The sequence below is a fragment of the Ornithodoros turicata genome, chromosome 4, assembly GCF_037126465.1.
Source record: "Ornithodoros turicata isolate Travis chromosome 4, ASM3712646v1, whole genome shotgun sequence".
NCBI lineage: Eukaryota > Metazoa > Arthropoda > Arachnida > Ixodida > Argasidae > Ornithodoros > Ornithodoros turicata.
The window spans coordinates 78,579,268-78,598,742 of NC_088204.1; the positions used below are offsets into that span (position 1 = coordinate 78,579,268).

General features: G+C 50.1%; 1 protein-coding gene across 2 annotated transcripts in view; it reads left to right on the top strand.

The window, feature by feature from the left end:
* The window catches only part of LOC135392014 (MAM and LDL-receptor class A domain-containing protein 1-like), a 118,538-nt gene that overhangs the window by 89,617 nt on the left and 9,446 nt on the right, over positions 1-19,475 (top strand). For both annotated transcript variants that reach the window (XM_064622626.1, XM_064622627.1), the window contains exons 65-69: positions 1,301-1,560; positions 3,708-3,957; positions 6,062-6,495; positions 8,789-12,806; positions 14,601-19,209. In XM_064622626.1, the coding sequence (XP_064478696.1) occupies positions 1,301-1,560; positions 3,708-3,957; positions 6,062-6,495; positions 8,789-12,806; positions 14,601-19,209 (9,571 nt within the window). The remainder of the gene's footprint in view (positions 1-1,300; positions 1,561-3,707; positions 3,958-6,061; positions 6,496-8,788; positions 12,807-14,600; positions 19,210-19,475) is intronic.

The following is a 19,475-nucleotide window of genomic DNA, read 5'->3' on the forward strand; positions in this document are numbered from 1 at the left end:
ATTTGTAGTAAAGTCTTAGTCAAGAAGTATGAGGACGAGCGCGATAGGAAGGCAGGACGTAGAGATGAACCCGGGAGAACTATCCCATACGCCCTTTCAGCCACGAGTTTCCGCACACGAAGAAACGTTTCAGGACACCATTTCATCGGGTGTTCAAGAAGTTTCGCAGTCCCTACAGCAATACCCTGATGAATATGTGAGCATGAGGATTCAGCGGTAAGGGCTTAGAGCTATGCTCCAAAAATTACAAACTAATCAACGGGACTAGCGCACATGGAGGAATTTACCTAGCACGTACTGCTCTTCGCCGAACAATTCCGCCATTTTCGTGAGCTGGCTCCGACAAGCGCGCCGCTGACGGACAGCGAATGAAGCAATTTAAGATACGTCGACGTCGACGGTGTCCTGGATGCCGGCACGGTATTGGCTGCCGCGGACACGAGTGCGGACAGAAACAAGCAGGAGAAACGTAGTGTCTACTTCGCAAGATAAGCACCGAAACGGGTATAATTTGACTAGATACGGCGAGGATATAACTGATATTATCTCAAGACACATTTTTAGTGCAATATTAGGTTCCTCTTTCGCAAGAACACCGATCCTATAGTGCGGTTGTTGGATTAAATTTCCTTGGATTAAATTAGTCAGTTGTGAGTGAGCTGTGTCTGTTGTGTGTCGCCTTCTTTGTCCGTCGTCCTCTTGGCAGCCTATGATGTATGTTACACCAACTATACCCCAACATGAGAGAACATGAACGAACTGATGTTCTGAGGCTGGAACAACATAGGCTAAGCCTCTGCTTTGCAAAGCCAAGGCTTTGTATGTATTTATCCATGTTGTTCCAGCCTCAGAACATCAGTTGTCTCATGTTCAACAGTTGCCGCTTGCGTCGATCCTGTCGTGTGAATGTGTGTATGAGGGACAAAAAGTGGGACAAAAGGGACAAAACGTGTACGAGTGAGCAAAAATGTAAGAGTGAAAGGAGGATGAGTGAGGGAGAGTGTGTGGGCTGGTTTGTCCCTTCAGATGACGCACCCTTGGAGGTCGCTGGGGAGGCGCGTTAGCTTAGCCCAATTGGTAGAGCCCTGGACCGGTAATCCAGAAGATGTGGGTTCCAGTCCTACAGCTGGCTAACCTTTTCAGTGACTTTCATCTTTCAGCGTCAACTGCCCCAACTTTGCACTTTGCTAGTGCGGTCCTCCTCAAGTCAAGACAGTATATATATATATGCTATGTGTTGTACTATAAGCGTTAGATGAGTATCGCAACGAAATAGAATCGTCGCACTTTGCTTGTGCAGGCCACTACTTGCTCCTGGAAACTGAAAACAACTGGAAGTCCGTCCGGTCGTACTTGGTAGTTCCTGGTGCCACATCCTCCCAGGGTAGTTGCGTACGCTTGTGGTACCATTTCGGAGGGAATTCCTTGGGTGCCATCTTCATCGGGGCTGTACCGAAAGGTACTGCTGCTGATTCGGTCACCAGCACGTCCTTCACAGTTTCCGAGATGCCAGGCTGGATACCTCTCCAGTCTACACTTTCCCACGAAGGACCACACGACGTAAGCCACGTTTTCTGCTGTCCGCCGCTATGTACACGTTGAGAGGCAGTCAGCCGAACCTTGCATACATGGAAACATCAGCTGCGATGGTGCTGGCGTGACCAGTTCTGCTTATCCTGAAAGCATCCTTATTGCTTTACTGCAACATGATAAGACCATGAAAAAATGTCTAGGAAGCAAGCGAGCTGGTGAAGATGATGCATAATGTAAAACCCCGAGACTAGGGAACACGAAAGGACAGACACAAACACGAAGACTTCGTGTTTGTGTCTGTCCTTTCGTGTTCCCTAGTCTTAGGGTTTTACATTATGCATGATAAGACTATTACGAATCTTTAGTGAATAGCCAAAGAGCACCTTACTGGCAGTGATGGCCAGTAGTTAACTACATGTAGCTAAACTACTACTTAAACTACCTGATTGTAGTTAAAAGGTAGTTATCAACTACTTGAAGAAATGTAGTGTGCAACTACTAGTTAAACTACTATTTCGAGTAGTTAACTACAGTAGTTAGGTTACTGCAGGCGCCAACTACTTCCGATTTTGCCGCAAGCTTTACGGCACGATTGTGCTTCCGACTTTTACCTTGAGCTACTTGTTTGATGAGAATGGAGGTGCAGAGCAATTGTGCCGTGCATGTGTACTAAATTTTCACTTTTATCGCTGCTTGTGATTCATATTTAGGTGTCCAAGAACACTATCGAATGGGATTGGTGTTGATGGACAACGTTAAATAGTTAGCGATGTAGTTAAAATACATGGCACTAGTAGTTTTAACTACCTCCCCTGAAAAGTAGTAGAACTACTACTTAAACTACTCCATCGCAGAGTAGTTAGTAGTTATATTTAAACTACTTTAGAAGTAGTTAGTGGCCATCACTGCTTACTGGTACTGTGAACTCTATATAAGATAAGCCACGATTGCCACGAACGATAGGGTTATCGCTTCTGATTCGAGGCGAGAGGAAAGCGTACGCCTTTTTATGTCAGTTATCATGTATCCAAATTGACACAAAAAGGCGTACGCCCCCTTCTCTCCTCGAATCAGAAGTGATAATCTAATCATTCGTGGCAATGGTTGGCGCAGAGCGTGCTATGTGGTGAAGTTCAGGTTTTAGAGTGTTGAGCTCTTGTTCAGTTTTTCCGTCTTCTGCTTTTTGTATATAGTCAAAAAGTAAGAAATCAAGTACAAGAGGAGAAAGAGGTCAGTTGGTTCTGATCACGCGGTGGCGTAGTGTAGTGTATTCCTTAAGACACATGGAGTAGTCAGCCTTCTAGAGGTGAAACAGCCGTATATCCGCGCCCTAAGCGTGTGGCGAGAAGCATAGTCTTGACACCAGGGATCGGAACCGGGACTAAACCCGAACCGAAAACCGGAAGAAACCGTTATTTTCTGACGAAACCGAACCGAACCCGAACAATTTTTTTCCTTGTCCTGAACCGAACCGGAATTGAACCGAAAAAAATACGATTACCGGTTCGGGAATCGGTTCGGAGGGGAAATCATTGTGCTACTGGCCGACCTTTTTTGACTCACCTGAAACGGTTATCTCACACATTTCTCTTACAACCGTGTACGGTGAGCGTAAGCTCGCTTTCATGTAGCAAAATTACTGCCCATGAGCCGGTTAAACCGGGCCCGAAAAAAGTAACGGTTCCAATTGCTGTAAATGTCCCGACGGCTGATCGATTTTTTTGTCTGTGTGTGCGGGGGGGGGGGGGGCGGGGTTCTCCCTGAGCTGAACCCGAACCGAACCGATATGCCTGAACCGGTTCAAGCTGATAATTTCGGTTCAGCGGAGCTAAACCCGAACCGAACCAATACTGAACCCGAACCCGAACCGGGCCGAAAAGAATACCTGTTCCGATCCCTGCTTGACACTGCAGTTGACACTTGACCAGCACTCAACCACTACATCCCAATTGCTATGAGTCGTGCTATGACGGTTTGTAACTATAATTTTGAAGACTGACTTCGCTACAAAAAAGGAGGCACTGATGTACAAAAGAGATTTGACGCACGCAGGCTACGTGTAGCCAGCAAAGAAGCACTAAGCAGACGGTCTGCATCTATAGGCGACGTCGGATGTGGTCGTCTCACTCACGGTTTAGGCTCACGTTACTCATCTTATTTTCCACATCCCGTAGATTGTCATCACTGGAACCCTGTCTCCCCGGCGGTCTGCCGACGGGTCCAGCGCTGGTGCACGCCAGGCTCTGGCCCTGGACGACATCCTTGTCACTGAAGGTCCTTGTCCAGCAGAGGGCGACTGCAACTTCGAAGACGGTCTCTGCGACTGGCAGAATGTCCCGAACGCTAAAAGGAAGTGGATCCTGAATCGTGGCCAGACGCACGGACTTGCCCCTGCCTTTGACCACACTGTGGGCTCACCCCAAGGTAGGGAACGAGAGTAACCTTCACAGGTTGCTCCCTTGGGGTGCTGATAAGCTAATGGCTATTTGCGTAGGGATGAAAATACTCGATGGATATTTCCGAATATCGCGTGGTGTCAGGTCTTGATCTGTTTACTCTCCAATGAGGTACCTGTAGTCGAGCGAAGCAGTTCCCTTTCGTTTTACAAAAGGCTTAAGCAGGGCAAACAGGGGAAACGGATAACCCTCCTAGGCCTCATTCCTCGAGAAGGTTGAAAGCTGATTCCCTTCTCTGCGATAGCCCATAAAATCCCTAAAGGTTCCGTAAATCAGCAGACTGGCAGTTGATGGTGACGGCGTAGTAAAACAGCTTGTTGCTCGTACACGCAACAAGTTACAAATGTGACGCGTAGTGTTTGCATTTTCTAGAAAGATTGTGGTAAAACAGAGCCATGTTTAAAAGAGGGAATCAGGCCATTAATGGGACCTCTGCCTATATACCTGGAGCTCCACCCACTTTTTGCGCTCTCTGGCCAATCATAATACAGTTCGTTGTTACTCCCAGGCTATCCAAGCCATATAGTTCACCTAGCGCCGTATTCACTGGGTAATGTGCCGCCATTTTCGGGAAACTGGATTGCATTGGATGGAATAGGATATTCCTTAGCGACATGCCATCCCTTACCAACATAATGGATTATGCTGCCGCCATCTGGATGGGAGAGGAGCATGTCGGGAAGACGCGGAACAGCAGAACGAGGAGAACTGCTTGTAAGCAGAATTGATTGGTTGACAGAACCACGCTTCTTGGAACAGATCTGTCGGTATTTTAATCATGAAACGTAGCAGGATGGTATCCAGAACGGAACGCAAAAGTGCGTGTACGAATAAAAGTCTGTCGTACGATGCAAATTTTTAGGCATCTGCAGCGTTTTTCCTGCAATATTCTTGCGATCGCTGCCTTTACTAGGCCTAACAAGGACGTCAAAATATGTCCTCTCCGCGTAATTTTAAGGTGATTTCTTATATAATTAATGGAGAAGATATACGTAGAGGATAAAATTAAAAATAATTTATGAAAAACGCCTCATGAAATTCTCGCTTCGCCGCCATTTTCGGGAAAATTTTGCTGTCATGGCGGCCTCCCATAGGAACCAGTAGCCAATGAAAAACGCTCAGCTGTGATTGTCAGGTCGAGCCTCATTTTTAGGCTCCTGCTAATGGCCAGACTCCCTTTTAATACGTGACACTGAGAGAAAACGGGTCGGGGCGACGTCCCGCCGGTAAGCAATCCCCATTTCGTCAAGCAACATTGATCTATGTTCCCGACTGATTTGCTGCTCCCTGATGCTTACGTAGCCGACACGTAATCAACTTCTATAGTTTTAGACCCAGTGTTGTCCGCATGCAATGTAGTTTCACCGTGATACTTGACGAGTAATGCGCAGTCGGTGAACATTTCAACACAGTGGTGCCCGTAATTTTCAATTTTTACTCACACACACAAAGAACTATGAGCACAGTTGGAACATAGGAAAAACGAGGGCTCTGGCTCTCGAACGAATAAATCTTGTGATCATGAGGCTAGAACAACATAGAAAGGACAAATACATACAAAGCCTCAAATTGCCTAAGAAATTAACGATGAAATGTGGAAGTCACTGAAAAGGTTAGCCAGCTGTAGGACTCGAACCCCCATCTTCTGGATCACCGGTCCAGGGCTCTACCAATTGAGCTAAGCTAACACACCTCCTCAGCGACTTCCAAGGGCGCGTCCATCCGAAGGGACAAATCAACCACTCTCTCTCACTCATCCCCCTTTCACTCTTTCTTTTTTTTTTCCGCACTCATACACACAATCATACAACAGGATCGACGCAAGCGGCAACTGTTGAACATGAGAGAACTGATTAGACTCTTCGTATGATTGTGTGTATAAGTGAGAAAAAATCTTGCTCTTCGTTGCATCATCTGGGAGACAGCTATTTTTTCTACTCTTGTTACCGCCGTGACAGCTAACCGGTAAAGCCAGGGAAAGCAAGGAAGGTCGTCGAGGCCACCTCTAATTTTCTAGGGTCTCGAACCCCCGATTTCAATTCGCTTACCTGTTTCTCATTGCTGCGCCCCAGGTTCTTACATCTACATCGAGGGCAACTCCGCTGATGCCGCAGCCATTCTTGAGTCTGCTCCACAGCACGTGAAGCAATCGCTCTGCTTAGACTTCTGGTTTTGGATTCAAGTGAACTCAAGCGCTGCTACATGGACTGGAAAGTTGCGTGTCGAAGCAAAGCCAGTAAGCAAAAACCAGGTAAACCAGGATCAACCAGGAAGCGTCCTGTTCGAGACTTCCGCAAGGACAACTGCGTGGACGAGGACACAAGTGAACATCCCGGCCATGACGGACAGGTTACCGTGGACTAGGATACGTTTCGTCGGCGACACGAGTGACAAGGCCACGAGCGCCATTGCCTTGGATGACGTCACCGTTACTGCAGGTTCCTGTGCCCCGACTACAGCCCTCACTAGCTGTGGGGACGGAAAGAGTTTCGTTAACGCCTCTCAGGTACGTTCGTGTTTAAGGGCGAGTGCTTTTTAGCAAACCACCGTTATTTGGACGCTTATGGGGACCACGATGTCATGTGGAGTTATCGCAATGTCGATCCAGGGGAATGGCGGGAAAGCAGTTCAAATCAAGGCCACTTTTCTTAGTTATAATATGCCTGCTGCGTGTGAACTTAACTCGCACGGTGGGCATTCTTCTGTGGGCGCAGGTCATAGAAGTGTCTAGATAGAAAGCTGTAAGAGAGAGAGAGAGAAATGGGACAACGTAATGACACTTGTAACGATGAGTGCGTTTTTTTATTCTATCTAACCCTTGCTAAGCGAAAAATCGAGGGTGACGGAAGTGACGTCATAACCTACCGGCGAAAAATCAACTCTCGTCGCTCGAGGGTAACTCTGGGTAGCTACTCTCACTGATCCAGCTCAGCAGGTGGGTAGCAGAGTGTTATGACGTCACACGACGTCAAGGGAGGGTCCCGCGTCTTTTAACTTTCAGGTTCCGAGCATATTTCGGTGGCTTTAGCACGAGTGTTGTTTCGTTGGATGCATGCCTTTTTCTTCCTTCGTTATCGTCTTCCCCTTCGTCAAATGCGTCAAGCAGCACAAGTGCCGCAACGTCTACGATCATGTCCTCGTCAAAAACGTCGTCTGCCTCTGCCGCCATGTTCGCTGAGGTGGGCGTAACTCGTAATGGGCGAAAACTTCTAAACGGGGGTACCTACCCACAGGTCACGTGACATCTCACTCGTGTCACGTGGTGCGTAACCCAGGGGTTACCAGGGTAGAATAAAAAAACGCACCCGATGTAACACCCAAGTTCAGAAGCTCCTGTTCATATGAATACTCCGACCTCTGCTGCAACCTTTCAGTCTTCTGGCCCAACTTTCTTCCTCTGCCGTGCCCGTTCACTCGGATCGAATTATCCGACATGGACTGCCTCAACATTCGAACTAGAGCAATAGTTTTATGCGCCGAAATGTACAGATCGTCGTCTCGGTCAGCGCCGTGTCCAGTGTCATCTGGGAGTAAATACAGGGTGTGTGCAGAAAAACATGACCCGCATTTTTACATGTGACTCGTTGTCTACTTAGCCGAGGAACTTCCGGTGGCGCACGACCGCGTATTTATGCGTGCGAAAGCGACAAAAAAATCGTGGAAGCCATACTCAGTGTAAAAAAATAAACAGAGCGCGAAAACATGGGCATCCATGCATTAGAATAGGGCGGTCATGATAGTACATGGTAGTGGATTTCGGTCTCATGAGAGTTATGTGCAGGCACCGCTAGGGGTACTGCCGATGAGCATCCATGTGGGACATCATTTCGATTTATGCACCGATAGCTCCCCTAGCGGTACTTGAACACAACTCTCCTACGTGCACCACGTTGCCCTTTCACATACACCCTATTGTCCACCATCTTGCCCTATTCTGATGCACGGAAGCCGACGTTTTCGTTGTTCCGTTATTTTTTAAGCTGGGTATGGCTTCCACAATTTTTCTACAGATTTCGCACGCATAAATGCGCCGTCGTGCGCCACCGGAAGTTCCTCGGCTAAGTAGACAACGAGTTACATGTAAAAATGCGGGTCATGTTTTTCTGCACACACCCTGTACATTGTTTGATCGATTGAACACAGCGGAACCAAAGCACAAATTGCGTCGGCCACAGTCGGAGTAGCAGAAGTCTACTTTGAGATCCATCGCGAGAGCCACGTGACTTTTCCTTTTCTATTGTTGTCTACAAGAAAGGGGGAAGGAGGGAGGAATTTATTGGCAGAAAGAAGGAAGAAAAAGGAAAGAAAAAGGCGAACAACAACGGGCTTTTGAATACCCGTAAGAAAAGTATGTTTTCAGCAATCTTTACGGTGCCGTTCATACAAGTAAGTACTTAGGGCAATAAGGTACTCTTTTAACATATTTGCCCGCTCCGCCAGGCTTTGAAATTGAGATCGCTCGAGCCTACACCCAGGGGCAATAAGAGGTACTCTGATTTCCAGAATCTACGGAACGACGACATTCTTGTTGTACACGCAAGAGCCAGTACCGTGAAGCCCGTTACTTCTAATGTGTTACTGTACGTGGCTAACGTAGCACGTTTTATTCAGGTTCAGCGACATTTTGAAAGAGTGAAAAAAAAAGAAAAGAAAACGCGCATGCCTCGCAAAAGCAATTTTCCCGCTTAAAATACCGCGTTAGTCTGAAAGCATGCAATCCTTTTATTTATGTAAATTGCGTCGCACAGGTGACTGTCTGTATTGTAAGCGCAATCCCTGAAGTGTATGGTGTCACGCAGGTATGCGACTTCAAGGAAGACTGTCCAAGCGGCGAAGACGAAAAAAATTGCGGGGAGTGCGACTTCGAGAACGGAACTTGCGGCTGGACATCTGTACGAGCGTACTCGTCGTGGATATGGACCACTGTAAGCCACGCGCCCGCTGTTGGTTTCCTACCCATCACCGACAAAAACGACGGAACGCAGCAGGGTGGTTACGTGTACTCCGCCGCAACACGCACGGGCCACTCATTCGCCGTCTTGAGAAGCCCAGATGGTACGAGGAAGCTGAAACGCTCATCGAAGGACTGCATCATGTCTTTCTGGTACTTCACGACCGGAGACACGAGTCCACTGCTGGCGGTATGGAAGAACGTATCGGGGTCCGTAGGTGCCGTGTGGCGCGTCCAGGAGCCCGGATCGCACACTTGGCAACGCGCCGACGCTGCCGTCGGATCAACCCACACGCCTTTCACGATGGAGCTCGTAGCACGTGTAAATGCGAATACCCTTGCGAGCAGCAGCGCCGTGTCTGTGGACAGCGTTTCGTTCCGGGACTGTGGCCTCCAACGGGTAGACGCAGAGCAATGTGACCAACGACTGCTGCACTGCGCCAAAACCAAAGTGTGCATCGACAAAGACCGACTCTGTGACCACGAAGACGATTGTGGGGACCAACAGGATGAAAATGTGTGCGATGACTATCATAACTTTTGCACGTTCCAAACAGCCGGCAGTCGATGCGACTGGACTGCCGTCAAGTCAAAGGGCGGAGCTCCAAGTTGGGTAGCAATCAGCGCCAGGTACAGCCGGCGAGACACGAACACCGGGCCTTGGGTGGACCACACAACGGGAGTCGGTCGCGGTGGACGAGTTCTGCTTCTGCGAGCAACAAACAGCCGTGGCCTCAACGCGGCCGCAGACTATGTTAGTCCGGACTATGTTGCGAAAGACGGGAAATGTCGACTCCGTTTCTTCTACTACCTGCACGGAAGTGGCGTTCGTGGGCTGACACTGTTCGCTCAGTTCGACAGAGAGTCGAATAGCAGCCACTGGAGGGAGCTCTGGCAAGCTAGCGGAGCAAAAGGTCAGGTGTGGTTGAGAACCTCCGTCCCTGTTGAGTGGACCGAACCCTTCCGCTTCGTCCTCAGAGGCACAACAGGTGCCAATTTCTCGTCGGATATCGCAGTGGATGATATTTCGCTGACTCCCGGGTGTGCACGCTACGCGCAAGAACTCCCCGGAAAGCCCACGGAGACGATAGGAAAATGCAGACCATCGCAATTTGAATGCAGAAGCGGAGGCTGCATCCCAAAAGCAGAAGTGTGTGATTTCAGGGTCGACTGTAAGGATGGTTCGGATGAGTACGGCTGTGGACCGTGCGATTTTGAGCAAGATACGTGCGGCTGGACGGACCAAAGCAAAGGGAAGGTTGTCTGGCAACGAACTCGAGCAAAGAACAAACAGTGGATCGGATTTGATCACACGATGGGAACAGAAAGTGGTCACGTCATTGTGATCAATGACGAGAAGGACCCATCCCAAGTTCAGGCTTTGTGGGTTAGCCCTGAACTTCCACCGTCTTCGACGAGGTGCAAAGGAAAACTCTGGGCGTTCTTCAAAGCTTCGAAGACTTCTAGCGAGTACATGCAACTTCAGTATGTTCCCACAACAGGGGAACCCGTGAATCTAACGACAATCCATGGAGGTTCACGCTGGACGTCAGTTCTGTTTGACGTACCACAGAACACGGAACGTGGAGGCAGGCTCCATTTGTTTCTTAGCCTGGCGACTGGGACGCTTCAAAGACAAGTTGCGATTGATGACGTCAGTTTCCTTGATTGCGCCGCCAGTAAGTTGCTTCTCGACTGCAGTTTCGACGACGAAGATTTCAATGGCGGGTTTTGCCACTGGAGAGATAACCGCAAAGGGGGTTTATCCTGGCTCATAACAAATCATGACAAATCGCCGACCGCAGGTGGAGTGCCAACGAGAGATCACACAACCGGTAAGGGAAATTATGCCTTGTATTACTCCGATCAAGCGGACAAATCAATATATGCTACGCTCCAAAGTGCTCCAATGCCGCGCCCGGATAAGGGAGTGTGCTTCAGCTTCTGGTACTACCCATACCGAGGAGAAACAGCACTTACCGTGGAGGTTGTAAAAAAAGGTGGGAATTACTGGAGCAGAAACGCCGTTGCACAAGGAAACAAATGGCTGTATGGGGAACTCTTCATAAGCTCCTCGGACCAATACACAGTCGAAGTACAAGCCTTTGCTAAGGTACGCGGTTCAAGTCTCGCACTTGATGACTTCCTACTGTCGCCGGGACCGTGCCGTCATGCTGGTTTCTGTGACTTCGAAACTGATATGTGCCTCTGGCTTCCTGTTGCATATGGTCTGACGCAAGGCTGGCAGCGACAGAACGGAAGCGTCATGGCGGCGGGACCGCGACAAGACCACACCTTGTCGGACATGTATGGACATTACATGGTGACGACGCCCGGACGTCGAGGGGACACTGCCCGCCTTATGTTTATGTCTGAAGACGCGGGCGAGCGTTGCATACAGTTCTGGTACATCATTTCCAGCGACGCCGCGGGCAACTTTTCTCTCTACCAGAACGCTAGTGACAATAACCCGCTTCCTATCTGGAGCTCTGCGGGCCATGTGTTCGGTGTCTGGCGAAAGGGACAGGCATCCCTGCAAAAGATTAAGCGATATTTTGTCGTGTTTGAGGTGAAGACTAACGTAAGCACATCGCGGGGCAGTAAGGATTACGTAGCTCTAGACGACGTGAAAATTACCGTAGGCCTATGTGCCAGCACCCTCACCTGTGACTTCGAAGAAGATATGTGCAACTGGTACAGCGACATCAGTCGGTCGAACTTCGAGTGGCTCTTCTGGCGGGCAGCTGACAGCAAGAAGTTGGGCGGTCCATCCGTAGACGTCACGACCGTCACGAACGAAGGAAGCTACGTTTATGCGCCGTTCTCGAACGTACAAAGGGGTGACCAAGCCGTGCTACTGTCCGACGAAGTGGACGTCACGACGGCACCGGAATGGTGCCTCACCTTCTGGCACTCTTTCAGAAACGTGGGGAAATCGTCCCTCCGCCTCGTAGCGACGTACAACAGAGACAACGACGCTACCCAAACTATTGTCACTCACGCTGCCAAAGCGTCTTCCTGGATCCAAGAAAAACGTAGCTTGCGCGTCGGCCGTGGAGTTCGAACGGCTTGGTTTCAACTCATCGCAAAGGTGGCGGAAGATTACGACAAAACAAATTTTACGGGCATAGCCATAGACGAAATCAACTTCAAGCCAGGGCTCTGCGGCACCCCGTACGTTCCTCCGGCTCCCTCTCCGGATCCACCACATCCTCTAGACTGTGACTTCGAAACTGACGACTGCGCCTGGATTAACGGAAATTCAGATGCGACGTGGAAAAGAGTAGCTGCCTACACGTTCGGCGGTAGGTCACTCCGTATGCCAAAAGTAGATCACACTACGGCATCGTTCAACGGCAACTACGCCGTAGTCGTTAGATCTAGCAGCGGTACCGAGGAATCCGTGCTCATTACCGAGCGCGCAGTTAAGATCGAAGACAAGGGTCTATGCGTCAAGTTCTGGTACTACATGTACGGGAGCTTGATTCGCCCTCTTCGCTTCGCTAGTATCGAGGAGAAACAGGAAACGGCTTATTGGTGGAACGCGAAATCGGAAGGACCGCAGTGGAATTACGCTCAAGCGTTCGTTCCCGGACCTGCAGTGAGGTACCTGGCGTTCCTAGCCAGGAAGTCGACGGTGTCGCAAACGGCACTGGACGATATCTCCGCAAGTGAGGGCCCTTGCCCGCCGCCGAGGACGTGCGGGTTTGAGAGCGACGAGTGTGGCTGGGGGTCGGCCCTGGGGAACAGGTACCATTGGAGGAGGGAGAAAGCGACGACAGTGGGACTGGGCGAGGACCACACAACAGGAGGCGGCGACGGGCACGTCTTCGCCGTTGACTTCAGCAAGAAATATCAGGGCCTCAGTGAGTAACGCCTCTTATGCAGTATAGAGGTGGTGTTGTTGGCGTTCGACGGACGATCTTAGACGACGTCCTTATGTCTCTTTCAATTGTCATATTTTTTCCTTTTATTATCATTTTGAGGTCATTTCATCTGTACTTATTCATGTGGTAGCTTCGCGAGGCCGAACTTTCCCGAGCAACGCAGCTTTTACCCAACACCGGCCCAGTATTGGTCGAGCAATATTGGGCCAAGATATTGTGCTGCATCGGTTGTAGGTCCTTCGTAGTATGTATGTTGGTGCACAAGAAAAATAATTTGCGCTTTGAGCGTACGTGATTATCTTTCATGAATCCGAGATTCGGTAACTTTCATTGAGTATGAGCGTTGAGTTGAGTTGAGTTAATAAGAAAAGAAGGAAAAAAAATGGAGAAATAGGCACTCACTACGAGAGCCGGCTACTCCAGATCACTTAGGAAAGCACAAATGGCTATCTACAATAAAACCAGTGAGTGACAAAGACTCTCAGTCACAGAAAGACAAGGAGTCTGAGCGTGTTAGGGAGATAGTGTGCATAAGTTTATCTATAAGAACGACAAATCGGGCTAGAAAATTGTGGTCAAGTCGTAGCAAAGCGAGAAAAAAAAAACGTGCGACAGCGCAGATATTACTTTAGTGCTTCATCAGTGGTTCGAGCGGATCATATGTGGTCAGGCTTTCATACTGGAATTGCAATGTGCTCCTTAAGGTCAATAATTAAAAAGACGATTAGAATACTTCCGCTAATTAGTCTCCTAAATGAGCAAAAAATTGGTTTCCTAGCTGGAGCTCCGTCGAGTAACACAATGACAAAAGTAAAACCGCCCTAAGGCAACTCCCCCCCCCTTTTTTTTAATGAAAATGTGTTGCTGATAAAAGGAAACACCCTGTATATAGTATGTATGTATTCGTGGAAGAAAACGAGTGAGCTTGGGCTACACGGAAGGACAACAAACACAGAGACTTCATTTCCTGCCATATCGCCCAACCTCAGGCTTCTTTTTCGATGGGTTGTTTCGTTCACCAGCTCGCTTGCCTATATGCTATTTTATGTTACGTTTTACGTATGTTACGTTTTACGTTACGTTTTTATTTTACGTTATATTTGAATGCTTATAGAGTAAATGTCCGACTGAATGACGGAACGAGTTTGCTTCGGCGTTCTGTTGGATGTCTGTACGTCTGACATGGCCTGCGTGCGTGTCACAGGTGTAACATTCCTCATACTGAAGCGGTAACGGTACTGGTGTGCGTGTAACATTCCTCATACTAAAGGAAATGTTACCTACACAGTGGCGTGCAGACTTGCCTTCGGAGCGCGTGTCATCGGGCCAGTGACGGATCCAAGGGGGGGGGGGGGGGGGGGCGACCGCCCCCCAAAACGTCAGCTTATGCATTGGATTTCTCTCTCTCCCCTCCCCCACCACGCGCTCCGACAAAGAAACCGCCCGCCGACCCAAACCGAGAGTCTGGATCCGCCCCTGCATCGGGCACTGATAGACCAGCTGGATACGAGATTGGGATGATCCACTATCCCGTTGAAGAGGGGAGGGTCGGTACGCGCAACGGAGAAGTCGAAACGCGAACGCATCAATTTGGTGTACCAACCCTCCCTCCAAGGGGATAGTGGATCATCCCGGTCTCGTTCCCAGTCGTCTATGAGCGCCCGATAACTCGCACACCGCTGGTTGAGGCAAGTCTGCGCGCCACTGTATACTACTGTACGTCTCACTTACTTATTTGGTGGTCACTAAATAGGTACGCGTTTCTATTCGCAGATTCTGCTACCGTGGTGAGCGCGCAGTACAAGTCCGAAGAAGCACTCTGCCTTCGTCTATGGTACCAAATCAGTGGGAACAACTCACTGACTGTTGGTTCACTCACGAACAACAAGAGAACCACTTTCTTGACCCGCCTTTCTGGAGGCGACGGAGAGCAATGGCGCTCTGCGCAGGTCCGCGTCCCCAGCTGGTACGCTTCGAAAAGCCATCGATTCTTTTTCCAAACACAAGCGCGTTCCCTTGACGGAATCGTTGCCGTGGACGACATCCAGGTCCTGGACGACTGCCCAGATCTCGGGTCCTGCGACTTCGAAAAAGACTTCTGCATGTGGGAGAACCAAGACGTCAGCTCTCAGTTTTCCACCTGGGAGCGACGCACCGGCGGAAACGACTTGTACGAGCCGCAGAGAGACCACACGTTCGGTACTGTTTACGGAAGCTACGCCATAATCTACCCGAAGCGGCATCCAGCCTACCGCACGCCTTCCAAACTGGTATCACCGTACATGGCAGATTGCGCCGACGCTTGTTTCAGCTTCTGGATGTACCGGAATGGAAGCCAAGTTCACGACATGACTGTGTTTGTGAGAACTAACGACCAAGATATTGCGCAAGAGTACAAGATGTCAGATGACGCTGAAGACACATGGGCTAAAGGTCAAATACATCTTCCGTCGGGCGTCGGGGCTTGCCAGATTGGGTTCGCGCCGTCGTTTCCAGTGCTCCGTAACAAGTTTTTTGCCCTAGACGACCTCGAATTCAAACGGGGCCCTTGTAGCCCTCTTGAAGATGTCCATCACCCTTCCTTCACGTGCGACGATGGCGACACACATTTGACGAGCGACAAGATCTGCAACTTTGCTTCAGACTGTAAGGACGGGCTAGACGAGGCCCACTGTGGAACGTTCTGCGATTTTGAGGGCAACCACACATGTAACTGGAGCAGGAAAGACGCTGGAACACGGTGGGTGCTTGAAGAGGCTAGTTCTGGCATGCACGAACCAAAATTTGACCGGACGACAATGTCCGGGAGTGGTCACTACGTCAGCTTGAAGCGTGTAAGTGCTGCAAGCATTACAATAAGCGGCTCCTTTGCTAGTCCGTATCTCGTTAACGCTGCGCCCACTTGTAGATTCATCTTTTGGTGCTATTCAAACCTACCCAGAGACTCAAAACCAGTTAAGGTTCGAATGCGATCAACTAGCAACCGCTTCGACCGCGAGACAACAGCACTAGTCATGCAAGGAAGTCAGCGACCACAGTGGCAAAAGGTTGAAGTCGTCATAGGCCGCGTCAGCAGGCGCTTCGCCGTTCTCCTTGAAGGCGACCCTGAAAGAGGAAACGCAAGTTTCGCTATCGATGACATTTCCTTCCATCAGTGTGCCGTCGTCATCAACGGGAGTCAAGAGTGCAACGGCAAAGACATGTATCAGTGCGCTAACGGCAACTGTGTACACAGAAACCAGTTGTGCGATTTCACTGACGACTGCGGAGATCGAAGCGATGAAGGTGTCATGGCAAAATGCAACACTACATTTCCAGGAAGGTGCAGTTTTGAACTCGGCGTCTGCGACTGGACATTCAGAGACAGTCGCTGGAGGCTACAGAAAGGAGCCAAGATATGGCACATACACCGTGCCGATGACTTCCGTGATCATACTGTGAACAGTATCTACGGAAATGCCGTAAAACTTCCGTTTAGATACTCTCCACGTGGTAGTAAAGCGATCTTCCAAAGTCCTATTCTCTCGGCGTCATCTCCCACGTGCAGCTTCCGATTTTACTACATGTACAGCACGCAATTCAGAGACATCCAATATGACAGGTACAACAGGGCTGCCGGAAGCCTAGCAGTGCGAGTGAGAACAGACGTTCTCGGTGCTGCGAAACTGCTCTGGAAAACGTCCAGAGTGCACGGACAGTTTTACGAACGCGCTCTCGTAGGCCTCGGTGACACGCGAGGTCAGTTTCAAATTGTCATAGAAGGCGTGACGGGGTCGGACGTGAATGGACAGTGGATCGTTGACGACGTGTCTTTTACTGATGGCTGCGCGAAGTCTGAGAACGGCACGCTGCCCACTCTTATCAAGCCCACTACAGTCGCGCCGCCGGCTTCGAAGTGTGAGGGCGACCACTTCGCGTGTGGTAACGGCCAGTGCATCGGTAAGACCTCTGTGTGTGACTTCCACAATGACTGCGACGATGGGTCCGACGAAACACGCTGCGCCACTTGTTCGTTCGACCGGGGCACTTGCGGGTGGGTCGACTATAGTGCTGGAAACGTCTACTGGAAACGGGTCGCACCAGGTGACGCTGGGAAGCCACCTACCTCAGGGGCAAACAAAGGTTATTTCATGAGCATCGAGAAACTGTCAGGCAGTGCAGTCTCTAATAATGCAGTGATGGAAGCTGGACCTCTTCAAGCATCGTCCAAAACCTGCAGGTTCGAGTTCTTCTACTTCGCCTCCGTGGTGTCCCGAAACAGTGTGATCTTCTCGGTAGTGCTCGTTGAGAATTCAACGTCTGTTCCCATTACAAGTTTCACCGGTGACTCGGGGGGTGTTTGGACGAAAGCGTCCGTAGAGCTGGGCATCAGAACTGCACCTTGGTTCATCCGATTTGTAGCCAAGGACCACTGGGACTCATCTCGCGTTGCAGTGGACGACGTCACCATGCTTGAGTGTTCCACGACCGACCTTACTCCTGGAGCGAAGTGCGAAGCAAACGGAATGCTATCCTGCCCCGGTCAGATGGATCGGTGCATCTACGACTCGCAAGTTTGTAACTTCGCCAAAGACTGCACCGACGGGTCCGATGAGGCTTCGTGCGACCGGTATCCAGAACGGTGTGACTTCGAGAAGGATACCTGCGGTTGGAAACTTCACAGCGCCGTCGGAACAGCTAGTTGGGAAATATCTGCGGCGAAGTCGTACCCGTGGGTACCTGGCGACCACACGCGCGGTGATGCTACGGGACGTTTCTTCTCCCTTGAAAAGAAAGACGCAAACCAGAAAGGTAGCGCTGTCGTCAGTAGCGTTGCGTTCAAACCCACAACGGATCAGAAATGCAAGATCCGCTTCTGGTTCTTCATGGCCGACGCTGAAAGTGATGCGTTGAAAGTATTCCTGAAACAAAACTCAGTAAGAATGTCATTTGTTCTTGAAAACGTGAAGGGAGACAACCGAATGCGCTGGCAACAAGCCGACGTGATCTTGTCGAGTCAAGAGGTGTTCCGCGTTCTCTTGGTCGGAACAAAAGACGCTGGCTCAGAAGGACTCTTGGCCATTGACGACGTTTCGTTCACGCCCGCTTGCACACCGGTTAGTAAGGATACGCAGCCCTGGCCCCCGATCCCAGTTCAACCCCCAGGAAGGTGCAACAACGAAACGGAATTCATGTGCGAAGACAACAGCTGCATTCCTTCAGATATGGTATGCGACTTCAAGGAGGACTGTGTTGGCGGTCGAGACGAAAAGACTTGCCCTTCAACGTGCGATTTTGAAGGCGGCGACGAATGCGGATGGCGGGGAACCCAGAATCCCCCTCCCGGCTTCTCGTGGGGAGCTGAAACTGCCATTGAAGCCGTGAACGTAAACCCCAATGCACCTCCCAATGATACTACGACTAAATCCAGAGAAGGTGACTATTTCATGGCCTGGGTAGCCGAAGGAACTGGTGCGACGCAGCACGCCGTGCGGATCTTCTCACCAACGTACCGACAAGCCGGACCCAACTGCAAGGCTACCTTTAACTATTGGCTTCACAATCCTGCCAACGTTGCCGTTCAAATGTGGGTTGCCGAAAAGGACAAAGAACATGTGGTCATATTTGATAGTAACACTGTTACTGATTCGTCGAACACCTGGAACAATGTCACCCTTGGTATAGGCCGCAGGAAGGAGGCAACGGTCCTTCAGCTTGAGATAAGTGCTCCCACGACCGGAGGTGGAGCATTCTTCGCTCTCGACGACCTCCGGTTTATTGACTGCGCCTACCCGAAGCAAGTCCCAAAGGAATCTGTTTGTCCTGCTTCTCAATTTCGATGCAAAAATGATCGATACTGCGTACCTAACAACAACGTATGTGATCTCAGCGAGGACTGCAGTGACGGCAGCGACGAGGAAAACTGTCAGAACCTCAGGGTCACCTTCGAAGACGGGACGTCCGGACCTTTCCAGCATGTCGGGAAGTGGCAGACGGAACGTGGACCTTCTTCGCTTCGACGAGATTACAGCACGGGACCGCTGTTCGACCACACCACCCGCGACGCCACGGGCACTTACATTAAGTTCGGCGACGAGTTCCCTAACTACGGTACATCCGGGTCTTTGCTCTCCCCCGTGTTTCTGGCCGGGAAGTGCAGGGTAACGTTCCACGTGTACATGTACGGAGACGACATCAATTCCCTGAGCCTTCGGAAGCTGCATAAAGATCGCAGTGAACGTGTAGCCTGGGAACAGAAAGGACCCCTGGGCGACTTCTGGTCCAGACAGACAGTGCTGCTGGACGAGAAGGAGGACTTCCAGCTCAGTTTCGTGGCTCAAGAGGGCAGCAATCCGGGTGACCTTGTTGCCTTGGATGATATCAGCTTCGGAGATGAATGCAGGTTGGTTGTTGTTACAGTCAAGAGGTATCGGGTACCGAAATTATTTGTCTCCTTCCGCTGACATTACCCCTGTTTAATATGTCTTCGGTACGGATACTAGTGGCTAAAAAAGTTTACTGCGTGTTCACGTTTGTTACATAAGGCATCTATAGTTTGCCACCTCGGGAAACGGCGCACGTTGCCTTGCATGGATTGAACTCGAGACGCTAGAAATTAGTAGGAATGGTTGGTTGGATGCATGGAGGAAGGAAAGAGAGGGGGAGTCC